Here is an 11,795-nt window from a genome sequence, read left to right as displayed (position 1 = left end):
TTTACACCAAGAAACGGTATTATAATTGCTTTTTGGTAACTTTTGGACATACATCTGTAGAAACATTATACTGATTATTCTTACCAGTATCAAAATGGTGACTTTATTTTTAAAAACAGTATTTCAGATTTTTTTAAATGGCAAGAGTAGTCTATTATGTTGCATTTACAACACTAGGCTACATAACTATAAAGTTTTTCTTTTTACATTAATTTCAAATGGAAAAATATTCTCAATAGGACTAAGCTAGTAAAAGAAATTTTGGAAGGACCAACAGCTGTTTAGTACTTTGACCTCAATGCTTTGGTATAGCGGCTGGGGCAAGTGTGGTATTGACTTATAGGCAGCTATTGTCCAATCAGTCACTTAAAAAGTAACAGTTCTGTGGCTCATAAAAGAATGGAAATAATGTATGACTTTATTTTCCATTCTGTTAGGAGACAGAAGAAAGCTGAGTCAGGAGTCTTGAGCCTAAACGTGCACTTCCGATATTATAGGTTAAGATACTCTGTAACATGCTAGTGATAATTACTAGAGGTGGAAGGAAATTAAGATGAAAAGTGAAGGTGTATAAATGCATGGAAGTGATCAACACCAGTTTCTTCTAGGTGTTATTTCTTAAGCTGAGTCATGGGAATTATCTGTACTTTAAATCTGGTCTAATGTATTTTTTGACAAGTATAAGTAAAAGGCAGAAGGAAATCTACTCCTTCACTACTCAGGGTTTTCAAGACCTAATTCTAAATGTTTAACCACCCCCAACCCCCACCCCCACCAAGAAAAAAACAAACTGTGATTGGCCTGCAGTAACAGATATATTAGATGGTATAGACAGTAGACCCCCAAGTCAGTAGTCTAAGCAATGGAGACACTTCACCGGTCTGTTTCTTTACAACCTGAAATGAATACTTAACATTAACCTCCCAAATTGCAAGAAAATGTAGGAGAATAACTACAGATGTATACAATTAGCATTTAACTGTCCACAAATATTTTAGGAAATCCCATCAGAGGCAGTGTTTCCTCTCTATAAAACTGGGAAAAAGAACAGGAATAAGTCCTTTTGGCGAATATAGCAAGGCAATGTTTAGTTCATTTTTAAATATGGAAGTCTTGTTACATGGTGTTTTCATCTCTGAACTTCCAAAAGGCTATAAAATTGACTCTTCTCAAATATTTTAGTGTTGCATTCCAGCTATTTCCTTTTTACATTCAGAAGATTGGGTGCAGACACTTTCACTTTGCCGGGAATGTTTCTTGATAAATCCGTGTCCTAAAAAAAGAGAATTGCTGAATATCTTCACATTCTATGTGGTCAATCATGTTTCTTTTATGATAATTACATATCCTCTGCTGTCAAAAGAAAGGCATTTCCAAAATTTTCACCTGAAATGAGTTTACTTATTTTATATACTCTTTCTACTAAGACAGTATCTATCAAAACAATAACTAGAGTTTGCATCTACTACATAAAGAAAAAAATAGAAAATTATAATTGCTAACATTTTAAATTGCACCACCCATCTCCAAAGAATTCTGGAGGAATACTTTACCTTTACGCTGCGGAATAAGTCTTTTTCTCTTGCTGTTGCTTCTTTGGAATGCATGAAACTATTCAAGGCTGTTTTTGCAGCTGTAAATAGAAAATAGAAAAATCTACTTCTGTTCAGTGAAGAAATGCTTAAAATCATAATTCAAAAGAGATTTTAAATACCTTTTCCCTTTTTCTGAACTCCAGGGGTAAGTTTCACTTTATATCTTTAAAAAAAGAATTGCATGTGTTACTAAACAGAGATAACAAAACAATTTGTTTTGTTATCAGTCCCCAGCTGTGTCAGCTGCCTTGAGTAAACTGATGATGACTTACTTATAGTTCGTCATGGTGGTGTAAGGGGCACATATCGGAATGGCAAACAGTAGTATATCTTCAGGATGTGGCTGCCCTGTCAGAGAGTCAAACAGATTTTCCTAAAAAAGGAAAGTAAAATAAAAACAATTATAAAAGTATTTATACCAGTCCTACAAAAGGAATACTCTAAAACACTGTCAAATTAATATCTTAACATACTTTTATCATTTTCTGATGTATATACAATCTTAACTCTGCTTTATAGCTCCGAAGAGTTTAAGACCAATGGTATTTAAATACATATTCTTTACTACCTGTAATTTTTGCCTAGCATAGTGAGAAATGAGAACAATGATTTTCAAAATGGCACTGAAGATACATTTAAGAGAAAGGGAGAAAAAACATGTTGGATATTACTCGAGTTCCAGAAAACTATGGATTAAAATGATGCACAATAATGACCACAAACAGATTTAAATCCATTGCATGGAAAGGGGACTGATAAGTTTGGCTAGACCAGTGGTTCTTGACCAGGCGGATTTTGCCCCCTGAGAACACTGGGCAGTGTCTGGAGACATGTCTGGTTGTCACAACTTCGGAGGGGCGGGGGGATAGAGTGCTACTGGCCTCTAGTGGGTAGAGGTCAGGGATGGGACAGCTCCCCACAACAAAGAATTATCCGTCCCAAAATACTAACAGTGCCAGAAACAGTTGAGAAACCCTGGGCTACAACAGTCTTCTCTCTTGCATCTTGTGTTTTTTTGTGTGTGAGGAAGATCAGCCCTGAGCTAACATCCATGCCAATCCTCCTCTTTTTGCTGAGGAAGACCAGCCCTGGGCCAACATCCACTACCAATCTTCCTCCTTTTTTTTCCCTTTTTCTCCCCAAAGTCCCAGCAGATAGCTGCACGTCATAGCCGCACATGCTTCTAGTTGTATGTGGGACGCCGCCTCAGCATGGCCGGACAAGCAGTGTGTCAGTACGCGCCTGGGATCCGAACCCAGGCCACCAGCAGCAGAGCAAGAGCACTCAACCGCTAAGCCACGGGGCTGGCCCTCTCTTGCTTCTTCTTAAGGAGAAATCCTAGGGATTCTTAGAGTTCCCATTTGGTGGGCTGCCTACAAGGTTGCCCATCTTTATTTAACAATGTGAGTACATGCAGAGTTAGGACAAAATGCTTGGTGCTGAAGCAGAGTGCTTACTACATGCCATGAACTCTTCTAAATGCGTTACATATCTTATCCTAGTTCTCACAACAACTCTCTCCTGGTAGGACAGTTATTACCCCCACTGTTCAGATGAGGAAACTGATGCACAAATAACAATGTTTCCAAGGTTGCAGTTTTATGTAACAAAGTTGGGATTCAAACCCAGAATGTTTGACTCCAGAGCCTAGAGTCTTATCTTAGCCTTTTAAGTTTTAATCAGAAGTTGTCTGTCAAGCACTCTGGGGACCGGACTGCAGTCAGAGTGCTGCAGTGGGCCCAGCGCAGTATCGTACCTCATTTCCCTGCTGATCCAGGTCTTGCTCTTCCTGCTCCAAACAGAAAATTTTACAGGTCAGCTACAACTTAAACTGAAATTCCACACCATTAAACTATGTGGAGAAAGAAACAGTGATATACCATGACTGTCACACCTAACCAACAGGATAAGGACCCCAAGACTCCCAGTGAACTGATTTCTGTCTAATATTTCAGAAACAATGCCATTCACAGAGACAAAGCACTGTTCTCTGAAGTTAAAAAAAAAGACTTTCACATAGAGCATATGCTAAAGCAATGAATGTTATAAGGACAATTTAAATGACAACTAAGCTTGATATATTTGCCAGGGGAAAAGAAAATGGAGAATTCCAGGGAACATAACTTTTATTTTTCAGTCTCTGTTCAACACTTTTAGGATAAATTCTTCACATATTAAAATAAGCTTAATTTTGTTTGCTTACTCACATTAAAAAATCTATCTGGAGATAACCTATCTGTGAAAGAATATTCATAATTAACACCTCTAATGAATATTTATGAGTCTGTTTATAGAATAAATTACAAATATGAGAATAGTGTAAAAAATCTGAGGACCAAAATAAGTTTTAATATTATTAAACAACACTGTTCAGCAGGGAAAAAAGAAATACATTTAGAATCCCTGTAAGCATTGCCTGCACTGAACAGAGCACACAATTATAACCAAAGCTTTAACTGTTATAAATAAAAATACAGTCACAATCAAAAATTTTCTACAAATTTATAAAACAATAAATCCTTTGCTCAGAATTTCAAGATGTATATATTCATGCAAGAAGATATACTTAAGACTGGGCTTGTATTCAGTTGATAGAACAATTAGGCAACCATCTTAACTGGAAAAATGTTAACTTCTCACTTATTTTGCAACCAGGGCACTTGGCACTCTAACTGTGTAGCTACTTTCAACATTATGTAAGATCATGTAACATATATTCCTACAGAAAAACCCAGAGAAGTGCAAATTTATGTTCCTCTCATCTTCAAGACAATCCTAATTATGTCTTATTTTAACCAAGTCATTTCCCATCAGAATCAAATAAAACCTCTCCATAAAATTATTTTCTAAAGGCTTGTGATAAACTTTTTTATCAGCTATCAACACTACCATTTTTATGGTTATATACTGCAATTTTAGTCTTTTAAGTTTTATTTCTAAAATGACTTTCCATTAAGAATAGGGTTACCATTCGTCCTGGTTTTAGCACTCTAAGTCCCATGTCCTGGGAACCCTGGGATGGTTGGTCACCCTAAGTAAGAAGCAAGCAGCACACATTTGTGGTAGCCGTACCTTGTCATCATGTGAATCTTCTACAGCCAAGTCTTGTAACTCATGAGTTACAACCTCAAGGGATGGAGTTTCTTTTTTTATGCTGTCTGAAACCCTTGGTCCACCTCTAGGTTTCTGGGGCTGTTTCTTCACCGGTTCATCCTTTGTTTTTCCCTTCTTCCCCTTCTTCCCTTTTTCTTCTTTGTTTGAACCTGCAGACTTTAATGCACAGGGGAAAAAACAGTTAATGTTGTCAATATTTTCAATATTGTCAATATTTTAACAAAAATGTACTAGATGCCTGGCATGTTATAGGCAGTGATTTGGATGCCCCATGTAAAGCAAAAGAAGACAATGTTTTTAGATGTTACTTACCCCCAGCAATTTCATGATGAGTTCACGTTCTTCTTCATCTTGGTCTTTGTATTTTTCCTTCATTTTTTTCATTTTACTCTACAAAATCAAAAGATTTTGCTTGGAAAAATTCAGCAGTAAAAAAATCTCAACAAATGTTTGTAAAAAAAGGTGCTTCTCTAATTCTGTCAAAAATGCTTATTTAGGGGCTGGCCCAGTGGTACAAGCAGTTAAGTGTGCACACTCCGCTGCGGCGGCCCAGGGTTAGCTGGTTCTGATCCCGGGCGCGCACTGAGTGTGCACCGATGCAATGCTTGGCAAGCCATGCTGTGGTGGCGTCCCATATAAAGTGGAGGAAGATGGGCACGGATGTTAGCCCAGGCCCAGTCTTCCTCAGCAAAAAAAGAGGAGGATTGGCAGATGTTAGCTTAGGGCTGATCACTGTCACCAAAAAAAAAAAAAAAAAAAAAAATGCTTATTGAGTGAGGCACTATTATAATAAACGATATGGAGGCTAAAAAGATAGATAAACATAGTCATCACCCTCAAGGAATTTACCATCTGGTGGAAAAAGAAGATACATATAAGAGTAAGGATAAATTAATGCAACATATTCTAAATGCAAACAATTTCTAAGATAATTCAGAGAAAGGAGACATTTCTTTCAGCTTGAGCACAAACTGTGGGAAAGAAATAAAGCAAAACTTAAAAGTTAGTCTTCAAGGAAGTAAATTCTGTAGTATCTGGGAATCTAGGAAAAGCAAGATTACGAGGGAAAGATAGGACAGAGTATTAACAGCAAGTCATCACATTTGGTGGAGTCAAGATATGCACGCAGAGGGGGACAGGAAACAAGGCAGCAAAGCTAAGCTGGGTACTTACCTCAGATGGTTTGTAAGACTAAACTTTATCAACCAAACTAGTGATGCTTTACTCTGGCTACACACCCAATAACCCTCATGGTTTTTAAAACCACAGACATCTAGGCCTCACCTCCAAAGATTTCTGTCTTGATTAGTCTTAGCTGGGGCCCAGATAACAAATTTATGAACTTTTAAGGATTTCTTTAAACAGGACACAAAAAAACCCCTATAAAAGACTGATAAATCAGCCTTCATTAAAATAATAAGTGCTGCTTATCAAAAAACACTATTAGAAAAGTGAAAAAAAGCAAGCCTTAAAATGTGAAAAGTATTTGTAATACATATATCCAAGAAAAGACCTGTATTCAGGATTTCAAAGAGCTCCTATACATCACTGGGAAAGCTGGACAACACAGGTTTTAAAATGGGCACTTCAAAAAGAGGATATTCCAAGGTCTAATAAACATGAAAAGTGCTCAATATCATTAGTCATCAGGGACATGCAAACTGAAGACAAAATAAGACTTCAGTATAACACAACTGAATGACTAAAAACCCTGACAATACCAAATTTGAGTGAGGATGTGGAGCAACTGGAACTCTGACCCACTGCTTGGTGAGAAATTGGTACAAGCACCCTGGAAAACTGTTTGGTAATATCTGCTAAAGCCAAACATAACATGTACACGATAACCCAGCAATTCCACTCCTAGTTACACACGACAGAAATGCAGACTTGTGGACCTAAAAGACAGGTCTGACAATGTCTATCAACAATATAATAGATCAACTGTGGCAGAGTCATACAAAAGAATGCTATGTAGCAATGCAAATGAACTACTGTTACCTACAACAACACGGATAACTTGCACACAACGCTGAGTGAAAGAGACCAGACAAAAGAGCATATACACTCACCATAGGATTGCTTTTATATAAAGTTCAAAAACAGGCAAAATAATCTACAGTGATTAAAGTAAGAATGTTTTTTCCTGTGGGGATACTATTTAGAAAGGGGCAAGAGTGAGCCTTGTGGAGAACTGGAAGGTTCAAGTGTCTTGATCTGGTGGTGGTTTTACAGGGATGTGTGCATATAAAAATTCATTGAACTAAACACAAGATTTGTGCATTTTACTCTATAGACATTATACCTTTAAAAAATCTTCAGAATAAAATGAACACCGTTACCAATAAATTGAACCAAGAAATGGAAAACTGATGGAAAAGAAAAGAGTTTCTTGGAAAATATAACTTAGGAAAACCAACTTCAATAAAACAGAAAACCTGAATGGAGCTATCATCGCTGAATAAATTTAATTAGTACTTAAAAACCTACCCACAAAACCAAAATATCAGGCCCAGTTTTCTTAGCAAATGCTATCAAATTTCAAGGAACAATCTTCCTTTTATACAAAGTTCTAGAGAAAACAAAAAGAGGGGAAAGTCCTAAACTTACTTTGTGAAGCTGGTATAACCTAGACACCAAAACCAGGCAAGGACAGTATGAGGAATTACAGGCCAATTTGATAGATTTTCTCAAGTAATTTACCACATTAACTGATTAAGGGAGAAAAATAATAGATGCAGAAAAAGCATTCAATAAAATTTAACTCGTCATTATTAAAAATAACCCTTCATAAAGGATATCTACCAACAACCCACAGGAAAAATCTCACAATGATAAAAATCTTAGAAACAGTCCGTTTGATGTAATTAACAAAGATGTATACCATTATTACTTCCACCCAACACTGTACTAATGTTTGAGCCAGTGCAAAAAACATGAGAAAAATAGATATCAAGATTAGAAGAAAGAAAAACCATTATTTGCAGACAATATGACTGCCTACAGATGAAATACTAAAATATTCAATAAGACTGCCTATTACCAGATCAACACAGGGAAACTGTCTTCCCACATACCAGCAACTAATAACCAGAAAGTAAAAGTTTTAAAAATACACCATTCACAGAAAGTAGGAAAAATTTTAAGTAGGAACAGACAAGATGGGTAAGACTCGACAGGAAAATGTATCTTTATTGAAGAATGTAAAATGTTCTTATATAATATAGTCCATATTCATGGACAGGAAGACAACGTGGTAAAGATGACAGTTCGCCACAAAAGAATCTAAAAATTTAATGTATTTTAATAAAAATTCCATGAGGATTTGCCTTAGAACGTAAACTGGCTGCAGAATATCTCATTGTATAAATGTATCATATTATTTATTGTTACTTTATTTTGTTGGGCATTTAAGATAAATTTCAGTTTTTTGCTATTAAAGATTTCTTAAATCTTCATTTAAGATAATTTTCAGTTTTTTGCTTTTATGAATATCAACTTGATGAATACCCTTAGTGCATACACATTATGTCTTTTAGGATAGGTTCCTAAAGTGGAATTGCTGACACAAAAGGTAAATGTATTGCTAGGACTCTGGATGGGGATCCTGGGGAGTGCACTCAAACACCTAGTGAATGACTGAACACACGTTATCTATGAATCTGATGAGTGAAAAAATTCCCCTTGTTTACATAAGCATTTCTTTTATCACTTTTTTTTTCACATTTGCCATTTGCCTTTCAGTTTTATTGATGGTTCTTTTTTCCACCTGGAATTTACTTTAGTATTTTTTAACATGACTAGCCACTAATGTTGAATATTTCATACCTTCCCAAACAATGTGTAATATTATTTTATCACATACGAAATTTTTAAATATACAATTAACAGTCTTGTGTCTAGATTTTATTGTTTCACTTTTCAATCTGGCTGTTCGTATGTCAATACCATACTGTTTTAATAATTCTAACATTAAATGTTTTACTACTGGTAGGGAAATCCCCCCTCAATCTTCAAGAGTTCCTCTTTCAAATGAACTTTAGAATTACTTTATCAAGTTAATTGAAATCTCAATTCTGATTAAAGTTGTATTCAATTTACATATTATTATGGGGAGAATTGATGTTCTTCCCTTCCATATGTGTATGTCCCTTCATTTATTGAGGCCCACTGGAAAAAACAGGAAATTCTGATCACTATGGATGGAGAAAAGATCATAAAACATGATGTTTGTTAAGATTTCAAAGGAATTTAATTTTTATAAAGATACACTGATATATGAGCTCACAATCCCCTCTTTCTCACTGCTACATTTTTAAATATATATATTCTGTATCCACTACATCTTCCTTCATCACCCACCTTTAATAAAATACATAAGAACTCTAACCAAAATTGCATTAATAATTGAAAACGAAACTACTAAGCAAAATTATCAATAAGGACCAGCACTACCACTTACTGGCCGAGTATCTGGGAGTCACAGTCTCCTACTCCTCTGAGCTTCTCTAGACGATCTCAAAGAACACAGAACAGTGATCTCTGTGTTCCCCACACACTGCATCTTTCCAACTAATTTTCAGTCAAAGAAAGTCTTGCCTATATCTTGTTTCACTGAAACTTTAAAAATTTAAGAGGAACCTCACAACTTGTGAATCATACAGTACTGACGTGAAGAGTTCACCCCAAAGTTTTATTACCTTTTGTCCTCGCTTCACTGGCTGCACAGCTGGGACATTTTTGCTTGTGTTCTGATGAGTTTCAATCTGTAGGGCATTTTCTTTTTCTTTGTCTTTTCCCTCTGTCACTTCTAAATCCCCTGAGTCACTTGGAAGCTTTTTCTTCTTCATTTCCCTAAATATGAATCAAACGGAAACATCTAATTCTTAGAATTTCAAAGTCTTAGTGCCCTAAAAAAAATTACATGGGAAGGGGAACATGTACAGTATATAAAAGATCCTGGCTTCTGCTTGACTTGATAATCACCAGGCTACAGTATACAAAGAAGCGCAAATCATCACACAGGGGAAAGCTGACAATTTTTCTCTCATGGATTTATCATTCCTTGTGTCGTCCAGGCTCACCACACTGTGCCCCTGACCTGCCCTTACTCAGTACCACATTCAGTCCCTAAACACCTTGATGGCCAGGCACTGGGATCTGCTGTCTTTCTATCAACATGGCCTTGGTAGATCTTAGGTATTCAAACATTTGTTGGTTGGTTAGTTGAGAAATAAGTGGATAAAAAAAGTGAGCAGATTAAGGAGGAAGGGGAAATTCTATGGCTGTAATATTATTCATGTGCAGTCTCTTCTATCCCCAATACCACTGCCCTAGCCCAGATCCTCATCACTTCCCACCCACACTTCCTCCAGTGTTTCCCCATAACCTTCCCTACATAAACTTCTAGATGAATATCCCTTAACTGTACACCTATCTCACATTCCCACTCAAAACCTTCCAGAAGTCCTCCTCACATCACTTTCAGGATCAAGTCCAAAATACTTAGCTTGTCATTCTAATTCCCTACTTTTGGTCTAAATTCACTTCACCAATCTTACCATCTACCAGTTCACAAACAAACTTTCTGCTCCTTTCCTGCTGGTCTCTTTATCATTTCCCCAAAGCACTGCCATACTACTTCCAAATCCCGCCCCCTGAGTTCATGCCAATTCTCCTTGGAATCTCTGCCCTTCCTACTTTCATTTACCTAAGTCCTAATATATCTTCAAGATATGCTTCTGATGGTATTTCCCAAAACACCAGAACTCACAGCATTTTCTTACTCATTTTCAGATAACACTATGTACAGATGAGCAGCTATTTCCTGAATCCAAGACTCAAAAGCTTCCTGAAGACACAAACTTTGTTTTTGCCTCTTTGTATACATGTTATCTAGCATAGTGTCATGCGTTCAGAGAGTCTCTGTAATTGTTTAATGATTATCTTTCTCAAAACAAAAGGGTTTACAGTCATTCTAATCTAGGGCCACCTGACGTGCCTCACTAGTTTTCATCTAGTTTCACCAACACACTAGTTGTCTCAGTTGTCCCTTTCTATTTGCCTCCCAAAACCGGCTATATTTAAAAAAAAACAACAGGTCTTCTCTCTTCCATAAACTTTCTTAATTAATATTTCAAATATTCCCATTTATCCCTACCAATATTATCCTAGAAGCAGCCGATTTAATACAGTGCAATCATTATTGTACGTATTTATGTACTAAAAAGTCCGTCTTGTGTTACTTGACCTATCTTACTGACTGTAGTGACAGATTAGGGCCCTAAAACAGAAAAATATTAATTATTAGATTAATTAATATTAGAACTAAATATTAAAAACTAAACAAGATTTATGCTAAATCTTGGTAATTTTAATAAGAGAGGTCTTAGGAGCAGCCAAGTGATCTGTCAAAACTGAGTTGTCAATAAAAAAAAAAAAAACAACTACGTGCTTTTCAGTTAGGTATCACAAATATGTTTACCTTCTTTCCTTGGCTGACAAATGTCTCCGGCTCTGTAATTTACTGTCACTCTATTAAAATTAAAACAAAAAAACAAGCAAATACAAATAACATCACTACTATTAATTTTTCAAAAAGTAAAATTAAAAAGTAGAAAATCACTCATTGAGAAGGACGTGATATTCTTCATAAAACTTTGAAAATAGCTTACCATATTAGAAGGTTCGTCTTTTGAAGCCAATTTCTGGAGGGACCTATAAAAACAAACAGAAAGATGAGTCCACTAGCCTATAAAGGGCATTCATTTACGAAGTCCCAAAACATTCCCATATCATACTCTTACTTACTGGCAATCCTACAAATTTTCAAATTTGGTAAAATTAGAAAAAATACAACCAAACTGTTCATTTCCTTACTCTTTTAAATATATTCTTATACAGCTGACACGTATTCAACACTTCCCATGTGCCAGGCACTACCAGATGTTTTACATGCATATCATCTTCACCAAAACCCTACGAAGGGGCTACCATTCCATTTTCACCAAGAAGGAAACTGAAGCTTAGACACAGAGCAACCTGCCCAAGGATGCACCCTAAGACTCAATTCTGGTCTGACTCCTA

General features: G+C 36.2%; 1 protein-coding gene across 2 annotated transcripts in view; it reads right to left on the bottom strand.

Moving 5' to 3' along the window:
• Positions 1–796: 796 nt before the first annotated feature.
• NEMF (nuclear export mediator factor) overlaps positions 797–11,795 on the bottom strand; it is a 51,132-nt gene continuing 40,133 nt past the window's right edge. For both annotated transcript variants that reach the window (XM_004436353.3, XM_087421978.1), the window contains exons 24-33: positions 11,384–11,426; positions 11,194–11,243; positions 9,410–9,563; positions 5,022–5,099; positions 4,668–4,865; positions 3,352–3,384; positions 1,868–1,968; positions 1,715–1,758; positions 1,554–1,633; positions 797–1,273 (exon numbers count right to left, since the gene is read on the bottom strand). In XM_004436353.3, coding sequence (XP_004436410.2) covers positions 1,196–1,273; positions 1,554–1,633; positions 1,715–1,758; positions 1,868–1,968; positions 3,352–3,384; positions 4,668–4,865; positions 5,022–5,099; positions 9,410–9,563; positions 11,194–11,243; positions 11,384–11,426 — 859 coding nt within the window. In that variant the 3' untranslated portion in view covers positions 797–1,195. The remainder of the gene's footprint in view (positions 1,274–1,553; positions 1,634–1,714; positions 1,759–1,867; positions 1,969–3,351; positions 3,385–4,667; positions 4,866–5,021; positions 5,100–9,409; positions 9,564–11,193; positions 11,244–11,383; positions 11,427–11,795) is intronic.

The sequence above is a fragment of the Ceratotherium simum genome, chromosome 3 (genome assembly GCF_057802395.1).
Source record: "Ceratotherium simum simum isolate JZ-2026a chromosome 3, ASM5780239v1, whole genome shotgun sequence".
Taxonomy (NCBI): domain Eukaryota; kingdom Metazoa; phylum Chordata; class Mammalia; order Perissodactyla; family Rhinocerotidae; genus Ceratotherium; species Ceratotherium simum.
The sequence above is the reverse complement of the archived record's forward strand: the minus strand, read 5'-3'. Positions and strand labels throughout refer to the sequence as shown.